Source organism: Lacerta agilis, chromosome 6 (genome assembly GCF_009819535.1).
Source record: "Lacerta agilis isolate rLacAgi1 chromosome 6, rLacAgi1.pri, whole genome shotgun sequence".
Taxonomy (NCBI): domain Eukaryota; kingdom Metazoa; phylum Chordata; class Lepidosauria; order Squamata; family Lacertidae; genus Lacerta; species Lacerta agilis.
This window is the reverse complement of record NC_046317.1, coordinates 7,418,791-7,433,582: the sequence shown is the minus strand read 5'-3', so window position 1 is coordinate 7,433,582 and position 14,792 is coordinate 7,418,791. Positions and strand designations below refer to the sequence as shown.

Below are 14,792 nucleotides of genomic sequence, written 5' to 3'. Positions count from 1 at the left end.
TACTCTCTTCATTCAACTATTTCACAAGCTCTTCCTTCCACTTTCCTGCCCAATTGGGGGGGGGGGGGTACTCCTGGTTTACAGTGGTGGAAAAAGAAGAAGAAGAAGAAGAAGAAGAAGAAGAAGAAGAAGAAGAAGAAGAGGAGGAGGAGGAGGAGGAGGAGGAGGAGGAGGAGTTTGAATTTAATATCCCGCTTTATCACTACCCAAAGGAATCTCAAAGCGGCTAACATTCTCCTTTCCCTTCCTCCCCCACAACAAACACTCTGTCAGGTGAGTGGGGCTGAGAGACTTCAGAGAAGTGTGACTAGCCCAAGGTCACCCAGCAGCTGCATGTGGAGGAGCGGAGACACGAAGCCGGTTCACCAGATTACGAGTCTACTGCTCTTAACCACTACATTATACCACACTGGCTCTCAGTGCCATATTAGTGACGTATGTGATGCGGTAGCTGGATACAAGCAGGTTTTTTTCTCCCACACCATCATGTCATTCATGTCTTCAGTCTCTTCCATCAGTGGCATTGCGGTTGCCCCGTGTGCAAAATTGTTAGGGCCACAAAATTTCAACACCCAGTGCTGCCTCAATACAGCTCTGTGCTTGCATCACTGGCTGTTGAAAATGGCTTCTCCATGCGAACCAGCAAGTGACCTCTCCAAACAACAGAACGACTCTTATTTTCTTTTCTCGGTGGCTGCAATCTCATGGGTGCTGCAGACACCATTAGCCAGTTGAATGCACAAGCAAACTCCATCTGTTCCACTCCCTTCTATTTCAGCATGGCCCCAGGCACTGGCAACCCACGCTATGCCACTGTCTTCCAAATCAGGCTGCGTTTATCAATTAAGTGGGAAGTCAGCCAAGGCTGAGCATTGGCGCAACCTGTGCACATCTAGAGGCTGTTGGGCTCCAACTCCCATCAGCCCCAACAAACATGGACAATGATCAGGGATGAAGGGAATTGGAACCTAACAACATCTGGGGCATCCCTGCTCTATAGAAGCTGCACAGATTCAATTTTCAGCACATCACATTCACTTACATGACCAAACAATGCATGCTACAGGATGGGAAGCCTCCGACTACCACTTCTGGCCTGATCAGCAAGAACACTTGTGCAAGCAAAAGTTCTGCCCTTGTGAAGTGATTAGGCTACTCCAGAGCATGACAACAAAAGCCAGAGCCGTAGGTACAGAAGGGCTATCCAGGTTTTTTGCCCCGGGTGAAGCCTCCAAAAGGGGCTCCCAGCCTGTAGGTGGGGTGGGTGGGTGAGTACGCAAAAGCATATGGGTCTTTGACCCAGCGGAAATAAAGCTAAGTTTTGCCTCTAGCAACAGCACCCTTAGCTATGTCACATCAGAGTATTTAAAAATAAGATTGTGCTAAATCTTAACAGGCATCTGGGCCACTGTTTTCCATCTGAGCTCAAATGTTAATAATTGCGTACTTTGTGGGTTGTAGGGTTGCAATCTGATCTGTGTGGCATGAAGTGCTACTGGAACCCTTTCACAAACAGGGTTGTTAGGACTAAGGATGGAGGAGAAATTCAACTGAGTTCACATTTAGGGCTCATGTAGACTTCCTTTTGTGTTGTGTTTTCTTTTTCTGTTTGTTAAATTAGTTTTTATTAGCGGTTTTTGTGTGTTACAAAGCAAACAGGTAAACAGGGAGTGGTACATCTATTGTCTCCATTTTCAATTCATAGCCTTTTTCACCGTTCGTTTACGTTTGGTGAGAGGCACTTTTGTCATAGACCTCCTGCCGTTGGGGGAGAGGAGTGGGAGAGAGAGATGGGGATGTTGTTCTTTCATTCTATTGCCTATTCTTAGTGTAGGGGGTTTGTGTCAGCATCACATGGGTAGGTCTTTTGTCTGTGTATTTAAGGGTAAGGACAACCTCTTTCCTGCTTGGCTTGAGAAGTCTTACCATTTGCATCCTTCCCTTGCCATGTTCGCCAAGCTCAGCCCTCAGATTCTGAGCACAACCAGGTTCCACCTTTCATCCTGTGCTCTTCAGTGCCCCAACCGCCACTGTTGACATCTATCTCTTCAGAACATATACATGGTTACAGATGCTCATTGTGTTGTTAGTTTTTTTCTTACTTTACCCATTGGATGCCAAAAGCATACTTATTCCCAAGCAAATGGGTTTAGTACCAGGGCAGCAGAAGCAAGCTCTACAGTCGTGCCTTGGTTTTTGAACAGAATGCGTTCCGGAAGTCCATTCGACTTCTGAAATGTTCGGAAACCAAGGCGCGGCTTCCGATTGGCTGTAGAATTGTCCTGCAGCCAATTGGACGCCGTGGAAGCTGAGCCGGACGTTTGGCTTCCGAAGCAAAGTTTGCAAACTGGAACACCTACTTCCAGGTTTGCGGCGTTCGAGTTCCAACTTGTTTGTGAACAAAGCTGTTCGAAAACCAAGGTACGGCTGTATTTAATTTCTGCAGGCCTATAGATGGTGCTGTGATTTAAAGGTAAAGGTAAAGGGACCCCTGACCATTAGGTCCAGTCACAGACGACTCTGGGGTTGCGCGCTCATCTCGTGTTACTGGCCGAGGGAGCCGGCGTACAGCTTCCGGGTCATGTGGCCAGCATGACAAACCAGAGCAGCGCATGGAAACGCCGTTTACCTTCCAGCCAGAGTGGTACCTATTTATCTACTTGCACTTTGACGTGCTTTCGAACCGCTAGTTTGGCAAGAACTGGGACCGAGCAACGGGAGCTCACCCTGTTGCGGGGATTCGAACCGCCGACCTTCTGATCAGCAAGCCCTTGGCTCTGTGGTTTGTGAAACTGCACCTGCACAGAGTATTTTGTTATTTTTTATCAGTGTTGGCAAGCAGTTTTTTTTTAAGTGTTTGTTGTAACATAACAGAAATGTAGAATGGAAGGATGAGCCCCCCCCCCCACTTTGGATGGGACCTCCACCCCCCCATAAGACCATTAAGTCTAGAGTCTTATATTATCTAACTGCACCATTGCGTTCATATATTCAAGTATGCTTCAGGAAACAGCCTTTAAAGGTGTAGCTTTAAAATCTAAATTCAGCAAAGCAAACTCACCCTTTAAAAACTTTCTTTCTGTGTTTTTGTTCTTTTCTACCTCAAGAGACCATGGCCAAGAAAGTAGCGATTGTTGGGGCAGGAGTGAGTGGACTGACCTCCATCAAATGTTGCCTGGATGAGGGGCTGGAGCCCACCTGCTTCGAGAAGAGCGATGACATTGGGGGTGTGTGGCGATTCACGGTAAATTGAGGAGGGGCCATATGGCTTGATCTCTGATTGTTGTTGTCGTTCAGTCGTGCCCGACTCTTTGTGACCCCATGGACCAGAGCATGCCAGACACCCCTATCCTCCACTGCCTCCCGCAGTTTGGCCAAACTCATGCTAGTCGCTTCGAGAACACTGTCCAACCATCTCTCTCTTTTTTTTTAATAAGAATTTATTGGTATTTTCATAACAAACATACACCCACACCCACACCTACATATATAAATCAAATACAAACACAAATACAATTCTTCTTGTTTATACACTTAAGAAAATATCCTAGTTCCAAATCTTGACAATTGACTTCCCCCACCCTCTCTCCTTCGGTTTTATATCCATATTCTACTTTAATAACTTCCTTTCTCTAAAAATTTTATTCACTTAATAGAATTCAAACCTTAAACAACAATCTTAATAACAATTCTTTGGATCTTAACAAATTAATCTTATATTAAATCTAAACTATTCTTCTTCCCTTGAACTGCTGCTAATATCAAAAAGTTTCAAAATATCCCTTTTCTTATTAAAAATTAAAATAAAACTTAATGTCTTAACCCTCCGATTTCAGATTACCATAACAATGCATTTATATTTTATACTTAATATAGTTCACCCTATCCCCCCTTTGTCCCATGTCCTTCTCCATCTTTCACCGGAACCGCTCCTCAGATTGTCCTCTTTTCTTATACATCCACAGGACCAGACACAAAACCAGACACCTTCCCCAACCATCCTTGCATCGAGCATCAGGATACACTGTTCGTCTCTCGGCTTCTCCCATTCAATGCTGCATTCTTCTATTTGTAAATATCTTAATTTCTTGACCATCGCTCCCGAGCTCACACCTCGGGGGCTGGATATAATATTCCTTGCCGTCCTCGGACTGCCACCACCGAGGAACGCTTCTTTTTCCGGGGATCGCCATGCCAGCTCGCTCAATTTTTCAATCAGCTCCATCAGCTCTTTGCCCAAATTTTCTTCCATAGTATCGAGTGTCTGGAAGGTCTCCTCTGTGGGAAATAAATTTTCCTTCAAATCCCCACTCAAAACCTTCAATTTCCGATTAATCAGTTCCAGTTTCAATATAATAATCCTTTCTTCATCAGTTAGTTCAAAGTCCAAAACAGTTTCAAAAACAAAGCCCAACATGGTGAGGACGGGCATAGGTATCAGATTTCAGTTTCTATTTCAGTGTTGTTCATCATATAGCAGTAATTTTCCACTTCGATTCAGAGTCTTCGCAGCCATTTTCCTCTGAAACCGGAGCGCAAAGACCAAAACTTTCAACTGGGATATTTTCCATCCTCTTCCTCCCCCAAGGGAGATCTATAAAGTCTCACTCCTCAAAAAGTCTTAACAATATATCCATCCGATAGCAACAGTATCACAATCTGTTATTTTTCTCGCCTCCGAAGGGAGACAGGCAGACTCCTTTATCTAAAGCCTCCAGGGTCGTTAAGTCGTTAAGTCGTTAAGCTCAGCAGTTAATCCAATCAAGTACTTACGACCTCCAGCTTCTTTTTCTTTCATCTCTCAGGGAGAACGTCTCGCTCACCACGGCCAGTTCTCGCCGCTTTTCCGCCCGGTTGGGGCATTTCCCCTAATGGCCCGGCTCCGCATTCCCTTCACCCCCACTCCCCCTTTACAGGGGGAGCGAGGGAAGGGTGCGTAGCCTAGCGGGCCCGCCGGGGAGCCCGAGGCACGGGACGCTCTTCCCGGCCTCACCGGAGCCCCGCGTAGCGGTGGCGGGGCTCCAACCCCCGGGCTAGACTGGGTGGCCTCGCAGCCGAGGCAACCCAGCGACCGCCCGCGATGGCGACCTCGCCGGAAGTCCCCACTGTCCAACCATCTCATCCTCTGTCGTCCCCTTCTCTGATTAGGGTTGCTCAACTGAAGAAACTCACATTTGGGTTAAGCAAGGCTAGTCAGTCATCAGTAATAATCATATTCAAAATAAACAAACTAATTGAGCGAAATCCTCTGATGACTATTCAGCATGTTTCCCCTGCATATGATTCTGAAATAGTAGCCAAATATTTAATATCTGCATTTGGCGCCTGTTGATTTTTACTTAACTGATTAAAATAATCATATGCTAATATTGATTATGTAATATCGAATGTTATGCACATCTTTTTTCAGGTCAAATTACGTGGTGAAAATTAGGGTGTGCATTAGATTTTATGCCGCCAGCAAATACTTTTTTTTGTTTTGTTTCAAGGCTTTGAAAAGTGAGGTGCGCATTAGATTTGATGGCGCATTAGATTGACCTAAATACGGTAAATGCAGAATAAAAATATCATGAAAAAGATCAGCCATCTAAAATGGACATTTCAGTTATTTAGCCATTCTTTCTTATGGCATGTGAAATATTTGTACATACAAATTCTCTTCGCTGTGATGCTGTTGCTATTCTATTCTGCATGCACACGAAAGCTCATACCAGGAACAAACTCAGTTGGTCTCTAAGGTGCTACTAGAAAGAATTTTCGATTTTGTTTTGACTATGGCAGACCAACACGGCTACCCACCTGTAACTGCTATTCTATTAAGATAGGAATATACTGGTAGTCATTGCTCTCCCTTTACCCTCCTGTGTCTTAACAATAAGATTAATTTACACATTAATTCACACATAATTGTGACATTCCTTATCTATTCCATGCCACGCCTTACCTAGTTTGGGATGTGACATTTCTAAAATTTTACAGCAACCATTCTTCGGCCAACTAATAAATAACACACAAACACCTTATTTTCTCAAATTCATGAATTAACCATGGCGTAAATATGAGCACATCTCCCATAATTTCTCGAATTTGTTTTAAAACCCGGTGCCCAAAATTTTGCATGATTTTACAGGGGCACCAAACATTGGGCTAATCGTTTCCATGACAATCCCAACTTCTACATAAGGTGATACTATATTTTTTCTTCATTGTTTCTAGAATAGAATTCTGGGATTTTATAAATGCGTTCCCTTACGGCCACATTTGACAGGATCAGTGGAACTTATTGATAAATTCCCACTGTAGAATCATAAAATTGTAGCGTTGGAAGGAAACTGACAGTCATTTAGTCTAACCCCCTTCACTGCAGGAATCTCAACACAAGCATCTCTGACAAATAAATGACCATCCAACCTCTGCTTAAAAATCTCCAAGGAAGGAGAGTCCATCACCTTCCAAGAGAGTCTGTTCCATTGTCTAACACAGGGGTCAGCAATTTTATTTCAGCAGGGGGCCGGTCCACTGTCCCTCAGACCCTGTGGGGGGCCGGACTATATTTTTTGGGGGGGGGAATGAACGAATTCCTATGCCTCACAAATAACCCAGAGATGCACTTTAAATAAAAGCACACATTCTACTCATGAAAAAACACACAGATTCCCGGACCGTCTGAAGGCCGGATTTAGAAGGTAATCGAGCTGTATCCAGTCCCTGGGCCTTAGTTTGCCTACCCATGGTCTAACAGCTCTTACTGTCGGGAACTAAAAGGTAAAGGTAAAGGTACCCCTGACGTTAGGTCCAGTCACGGACGACTCTCGGGTTGCAGCGCTCATCTCACTCTATAGGCCGAGGGAGCTGGCGTTTGTCCGCAGACAGCTTCCGGGTCATGTGGCCAGCATGACTAAGCCGCTTCTGGCGAACCAGAGCAGTGCACGGAAACGCCGTTTACCTTCCCACCAGAGCGGTACCTATTTATCTACTTGCACTTTGACATTCTTTCGAACTGCTAGGTTGGCAGGAGCAGGGACTGAGCAACGGGAGCTCACCCTGTCACGGGCATTCGAACCGCCGACCTTCTGATCGGCAAGCCCTAGGCTCTGTGGTTTAACCCACAGCGCCCTCTTATGTCATTGCTATGCCAACCTTTCCAGTTTTTTTGATATTGATATTTGACAGTTACTTGGGCATATTTGGTAGCATATTTGACATGCAATGGTATGTAGTATGTTGCCATTGTTAAATTACAAGACTTTGCCTTTGTCCAAATGCCCCCACTGAAAAAACCAGATGTTAATAAATCTATAAGCACTTGGATTTGTAGCACATTCAAAACCTGAAGTTTTGTCCAGTATTAAATTTTTGTGAATATTCTGCCCATTGGGTCCTCTTTGACAGAAACAAATTGTGAACACTTTCCCTTCCCAAAATATCACCCCACTTTTCCAATACAGGCAATATAATTATTATTATTATTATTATTATTATTATTATTATTATTATTATTATTATTTGTACCCCGCCCATCTGGCTGGATTTCTCCAGCCACTCTGGGCGGCTTCCAACAAAAATCAGATACAAAAATATCACACATTAAAAACTTCCCTGAAAAGGGCTGCCTTCAGGTATTTTCTGAATGTCAGGTAGTTGTTTATCTCCTTGACCTGTGATGGGAGGGCGTTCCACAGGGCGGGCGCCACTACCAAGAAGGCCCTCTGCCTGGTTCCCTGTAGCTTTGCTTCTCGCAGTGAGGGAACCGACAGAAGGCCCTCGGCGCTGGATCTCAGTGTCCGGGCTGAACGATGGGGGTGGAGACGCTCCTTCATATATATATATAAAATACTGTTGCATGTTTCCCAATGTAATGTTACAAGGCTTGTTGTATTTGGAGGAGGGAGTACAGGTGAAACTTGAAAAATTAGAATATTGTGGAAAAGTCCATTTATGTAAGCAATTGTTTTCATTAGCTACTGGAGTTTAATATATGAGATAGACTCATGACATGCAAAGTGAGATATGTCAAGCCTTTATTTGTTATAATTGTGATGAGTATGGCGTACAGCTGATGAGAACCCCAAAGTTGAAATTGTTAATTTGGGGTTCTCATCAGCTATACACAATAATCATCACAATTATAACAAATAAAGGCTTGACCTATCTCGCTTTGCATGTCATGAGTCTATCTCATATATTAGTTTCACCTTTTAAGTTGAATTACTGAAAAAAAAAACCGAACCTTTCCACGATATTCTAATTTTTCGAGTTTCACCTGTACCGGAAATGTTCTTCAGCATCTCTGTAATATGCTTTGTTGTCGTTTTTAATATGCAAATAAAGCAGAGTAGAGGAACAAATGGGCTAACCTCTGTATCAGATTTCTAGAAAGATATTCTGCACCTCGAGGCGTTTCTTCACAAGGCACCTCACAGAAGTTCTCTCTTTCCGATTCTGTTTCTCTGAATTCAAACTGCAAAATATGGCTCCAAGCTATTTCTCTTCACTTGGGTTGCAACAGTGAGGCTGGAGAGGGAAAAGCTATCAAGGGACATTAACATGCTCTTCATTAAATCTCTTGCCAACAGAACTATAATATAATATGTTGTTGCTTATTGGAATAATGGGGACGTGGGTGGCGCTGTGGGTTAAACCACAGAGCCTAGGGCTTGCTGATCAGAAGGTCGGCGGTTCGAATCCCTGCGACAGGGTGAGCTCCCTTTGCTCGGTCCCAGCTCCTGCCCACCTAGCAGTTCGAAAGCACGTCAAAGTGCAAGTAGATAAATAGGTACCGCTCCGGCGGGAAGGTAAACGTCATTTCCATGCGCTGCTCTGGTTTGCCAGAAGCGGCTTAGCCATGCTGGCCACATGACCTGGAAGCTGTATGCTGGCTCCCTCGGCCAGTAAAGCGAGATGAGCGCCACAACCCCAGAGTCATCTGCGACTGGACCTAATGGTCAGGGGTCCCTTTACCTTTACTATTAGATTAATACCGCTCCTTCATCAAAAGATCTCAGGGCAGTTCGCAAGATAAAAATACAGGATAAAAGCACAAATAAAAAGTTAAAACAGAAACCACAAAACAATAACCCCCCACGAGCACATTTAAAAGACTGTGAAATATTAATTAGTCATATGTTCTGTTTAAAGAAGATAATAATACAAAGAACGTAACGTAATATGACAAAATCAACAAGCAAAAAGCAAACATTACATCAAGGCTGCCGTCCTGTTCCTGCTTACGTGGAATTCAGTGAGACTGGGGTGGAATCTGGAAACATATAAAAAGCACTGTGAACATGCTTTTATAAAAAAAAGAGTTTTGAAAAATATATTGAATTTGCCATAAGCTTACTATCGCCATCTAGTGTCACATTTGTATAATCCATTGCCATGAAATGGGGACATTTCCAGTACAGGTTCATACCAGTTTAATATTCATTCCTTCTGGTAGTTAAATGTCTGTCCCTCCTCCCACTAGGAATTCCTCCCACTAGGAATTGTCTCTCGGTAAAGGCTGCTATGCAACAGGATATTAATGTGTGCCTGAGTTGCACAGATCCAATTTTCCTCAGTGTCCTTTGGACAAACGTGTGCACTTCCAACTGAAATCTACCTCAGTCCTTCCCATCCACACTAGTGGTGGCTGTTACAAGTGGTCTTGAGACCCTCAAAATAAAATCTGAGCAAAATTGATGAAGCGGCAAAGAGTTTATTGATTACAAAACGTTCTTGCAAGAGCAGGTATCCAAAGTAGGAATACCCAAAATTGACAAAACATAGCACAGTTTCTCTCCCTTGTCTCCCCATTGGCTGGGCACTGCAAGGTTTACAGCCTATCAAGACCGCCTAATTTTCCTACTAAAATTCCCGACCTCGTTGACATCTCCCATTACTCTGATTTCGATGCTCACCACTCCTGTTTACCTTAATCCTTATTTGGTCCCATGTTTCTATGCTTTTCCATACTGACTCAAGCAACAAAGCCACATCCTGACCACTAACGGGTGTAAACGAGTTCTAGACCTGCTGAAGCATACAAATAAACCATATTTCTTATGAGCATCCTAACCACAAGCTGTTCTAAATATAAGTGTCAGCAAGTCTGTGCTGCCTGCAGTTATCTAGCAGTGGCAGCATTTTGGCTTTTTGGTGGAAAAGCAACATTATCATTCCTCACAGTGGTGCTTGATGGGGTGGTTGGATCCTGAATGGGGTAACTGTGCACCTGAAGGTCCTAGAACAATAGGATTCAGAATAGAACCTGTGATCCTAGAACAATAGGATTCAGAATGCAGCAGTCTGATTGGTCCTAAAACAATAGGATCCAGAATGCAGCAGTCTGATTGGTTCGCAGGAGCCACCCAATCCAGCTCCAGGTGGAAGTGAATCCGCAACCCGATTGACATACAGGAGTATCCTGGAATTAGCCAATCACGTGGGGCCCATTGTGTAAATAGTGTATATAAAGCAGACGTTTTGGGGAAACTGCATTCCTCACTACTATGAGCTGAATAAAGAGCATGAAATTCACACTTGACTCCGAGTATATTTCAGCAGCTGACTACTAGCTCCATCTTGTATGGAGGCTGAGACCCTACCTGCCCATGGACTGTCTTGCCAGAGTGGTGCATGTTCTAGTTATCTCTTGCTTGGACTACTGCAATGCGCTCTACGTGGGGCTACCTTTGAAGGTGACCCGGAAACAACAACTAATCCAGAATGCGGCAGCTAGACTGGTGACTGGGAGCGGCCGCCAAGACAATATAACACCGGTCCTGAAAGACCTACATTGGCTCCCAGTACGTTTCCGAGCACAATTCAAAGTGTTGGCACTGACCTTTAAAGCCCTAAATGGCCTCGGCCCAGTATACCTGAAGGAATGTCTCCACCCCCATCGTTCTGCCCGGGCACTGAGGTCCAGCCCCGAGGGCCTTCTGGCAGTTCCCTCCATGTGAGAAGTGAAGTTACAGGGAACCAGGTGGGGGGCCTTCTCAGTGGTGGCACCTGCCCTCTGGAACACCTTCCCATCAGATGTCAACAACTGTCTGACTATTGGAAGACATCTGAAGGCAGCCCTGTTTAAGGAAGTTATTAATGTTTGATGTTTTATCGTGATTTTAATTCTTTTGGGAGCCGCCCAGAGTGGCTGGGGAATTATTATTATTACAGTATTATCATCGGATAAATCTGAATTAAATGGGGAGAAAGTGCAGGCTGCCACTTAGGGGAGGATGACCGGAAGAACATGCACACCTGAGATGAACTGAATCCACTTTGAACTGCCTTGTGCACACATCCGGATGGATGGATCTCCACCTGAACTCTGAGCATCCTCACTAAACCATAGTTCCCAGCATGGGGCGTGGGGGCAAGGTTAAGTATGCCTATAGTTTCTGATATTTTAGGACCACATTTGTTCCACAGCTCTGGATATCTTGGCAATCTTGTAATACAGTATATACAACTTTTGGTATGTGAGGTGGATGAAAAGAAAGGATCTATTTAACAGTGTTTCCAACCCTTCGTGTTGATTTCTGCATAATAAGGCAATTGATAAATAATGAGCAATGTTATTCTGCTCTTATGTGGCCCAGGAGGATGTTGAGGAAGGAAGAGCCAGCCTCTACAGATCAGTGGTCAGTAACACATGTAAAGAGATGTCGGCTTTTGCTGACTTTCCATACCCAGAAGATTTCCCTGTCTTTTTACCACATGACAAGCTCCTGGAATATCTTAGGATGTATACAAAACATTTTGATCTTCAGAGGCACATTCAGTTCAAGGTAAGACCTCCCCCCCCCCATGAACTGCTGAAATTAACATGTTAACATTTCAGAATATTTCTATGTAAGGACCTTGGTGTTTTTTTTTACAACTCAAAACCAAAGAAAGCATCTGAAACTCAGGTTGAGAAATTGCTAGAGCACGCAACAAACCTGGCTCGAATCATAGAATTGTAGAGTTGGAAGGGACCGGAAGGCTCATCTAGTCCAGTGTTCCTCAACCCTGGGTCCCCAGATGTTTTTGGCCTACAACTCCCATCATCCATAGCTAGCAGGACCAGAGGTATAGCAAGGGGGCGGGGGGCAGGCCACCCCGTGTTCCATAATAGAGGGGGTGACAAATTATCAAGGAACAACTTTTTTTGATTTTTTTTTTAATGCCTGCTCCAAAGGTCTTATCTTACTATACTAGGGATTATATAGCTATATATGAAATTTCATGCATATTGGTTAATATCTTGACCCTCCTCCACCAAAATAGCTGTTCACTTGGCTGTTTTCCTATGTCGTGAAGGCTGAAATTTCAGTTCAGTGGAGCACTTACTGTTCCCAACCCTAACCCTGTGGAAAGCCATCTAATTAGACTTTAATTTGATTTTGAGATGTTTTTAGGAGGTAATTTAATTATTGTTTGATTTTATACCAATGTTATGTATCTGATGTTAGCCACCCTGAGCCCGTCTTCGGCCGGGGAGGGCGGGATATAAATAAAAGATTTTTTATTATGATTACTTGTTATTATGCCTTTGTAAGAAAATATGAAATAATGTAAAACCATTTTTGCGGGGGGGGGAATCAATGGGGGGGTTGCCAAGACGTTTTCCGCACCGGGTACCACCTGACCTTCCCATGCCTCGGGGGGGGGGGTTGACAAAAAATATTTTGCCCCCGGGTACCAATTTACCTTGCTACGCCCCTGAGCAGGACGAGTGGTCATGGATGATGGGAGTTGTAGGCCAAAAACATCTGGGGACTCGAGGTTGAGGAACACTGATCTAGTCCAACCCCTGAAAAGCAGGGATCACAACTAAAGGATCTCCAACAGATGGCCATCTAACCTCTGTTTAAAAACTTCCAATGAGGTAGAGTCCTTCTGCTGTTCAGCGGCTCTTACTGTCAGAAAGTTCTTCCAGATGTTTAGTTGAAGACTCCAATCTTTCACCATGCACTGCTTAATCAGAGAAATATATTTGCTTCTAGTTGCCTATGATCTTAGTAACGCCAGACTCCTAAATCTTGTTCTTATTTTCAATTACAGGTGGGTAGCCGTGTTGGTCTGCCATAGTCAAAACAAAATAAAATAAAATAATTCTTTCCAGTAGCACCTTAGAGACAAACTAAGTTTGTTCTTGGTATGAGCTTTCGTGTGCATGCACACTTCTTCAGATACACTGAAACGGAAGTCACCAGAAGTCACCAGACCCTTAAATATAGTGAGGGAGTGGGGAGGGGTATTACTCAGAAGGGTGGTGGGAATGGGTGATCAGCTGATAGGTGTGGAAAACCTGTTGACGACTGTTAACGGCTGCAATTGGTCTTGCAGGGGAAGGCAAGGGGTGAGATGGCTAAAGATAGCTTTGGCGTGTATAATGAGATAAGAATCCAATATCTTTGCTCAGACCAGGTCTCTCCATCGTTTTAAGTTTGGCAATGAGTTGCAATCCAGCAACTTCTCTTTCCAGTCTATTTCTGAAATCCCTTTGTACTAAGACAGCTACTTTGAGATCTTGTATAGAATGTCCTGGGAGACTGAAGTGTTCTCCTACTGGTTTCTCTGTCTCGTGATTCCTGATATCAGATTTATGTCCATTTATCCTTTGGCGTAGGGTTTGGCCTGTTTGTCCAATATAGAGAGCTGAAGGGCACTGTTGGCATTTGATGGCATACACAATGTTGGAAGACATTTATTCCAATGTTGGAAGACTTATTTTCAAGTCCACTAGTTTCTTGTTGTCCAATTGGTTCTTTCCTTGAAATATTTCAGAGCACCGTGATCAGCGTAAGGAAGTGCCCTGACTTCTCTGCCACCGGCCAGTGGGATGTTGTCACGGAGACTGATGGGAAACAGAAATCCGCCATCTTTGATGCTGTCATGGTTTGCATTGGTTATCTTGCCGTCCCCTCGTTGCCGCTCAAGTCCTTCCCTGGTATAGCTGATCTGGAGTTTCTTTCTGTTTAGTGCTTGCTTTAAAAAGCTCTTGCATGCATTCGGCAAGAAAGGGAACACATGCAGAAGCAAAGTTCATATTTTTTCCATGTATCCAAGGGTCCAAGGATGTGTTTGTCTTCCTAAAAGAGATATTTTGATGTATAGCGTAGCTAGGTAAATTGGTACCCGGGGGCAAAAAATAATTGTCACCCCCCCCAGGCATGGGAAGGTCAGGTGGTACCCGGTGCGGAAAATTTCTTGTCAACACCCCCATTGACCCCCCCAAAATGGTTTTACGTTATTTCATATTTTCTTACAAAGGAATAATAACAAGTAATAATAATAATAAACTTTTATTTACATCCCGCCCTCCCTGGCCGAAGTTGGGCTCAGGGTGGCTAACACCAGATACATAACATTGGTATAAAATCAAACAATAATTAAATTACCTCCTAAAAACCTCTCAAAGTCTAATTAGATGGCTTTCCACAAAGTCTAATTAGATGGCTTTCAGCCTTCATGACATAAGAAAACAACCAAGTGAACAGCTATTTTGGTGGAGGAGGGTCAAGGTATTAACCGATATGCATGAAGTTTCATATATAGCTATATAATCCCTAGTATAGTAAGATAAGATCTTCGGAGCAGGCATTTTCAAAAAAAAAAAATCAAAAAAAAATCTTGCTAATTTGTCACCCCCTCCATTATGGAACACGGGGCGGACCGCCCCCCTCACGCCCCCCCTTGCTATGCCCCTGTGTATAAATATAAGCAAAACTGCACATGTCCCTCTTGGGACAACAGTTCAAAATTATTGATTACATCTCAGGATTTTTGAAGCACCATCTCCAACAAAAATGATTCCTGGG

The 14,792-nt window shown here is 43.8% G+C and overlaps 1 protein-coding gene across 3 annotated transcripts in view; it reads left to right on the top strand.

The window, feature by feature from the left end:
* The window catches only part of LOC117048016 (dimethylaniline monooxygenase [N-oxide-forming] 1-like), a 35,929-nt gene that overhangs the window by 8,470 nt on the left and 12,667 nt on the right, over positions 1-14,792 (top strand). For all 3 annotated transcript variants that reach the window (XM_033151323.1, XM_033151324.1, XM_033151325.1), the window contains exons 2-4: positions 3,108-3,244; positions 11,586-11,774; positions 13,759-13,921. In XM_033151323.1, the coding sequence (XP_033007214.1) occupies positions 3,113-3,244; positions 11,586-11,774; positions 13,759-13,921 (484 nt within the window). In that variant the 5' untranslated portion in view covers positions 3,108-3,112. The remainder of the gene's footprint in view (positions 1-3,107; positions 3,245-11,585; positions 11,775-13,758; positions 13,922-14,792) is intronic.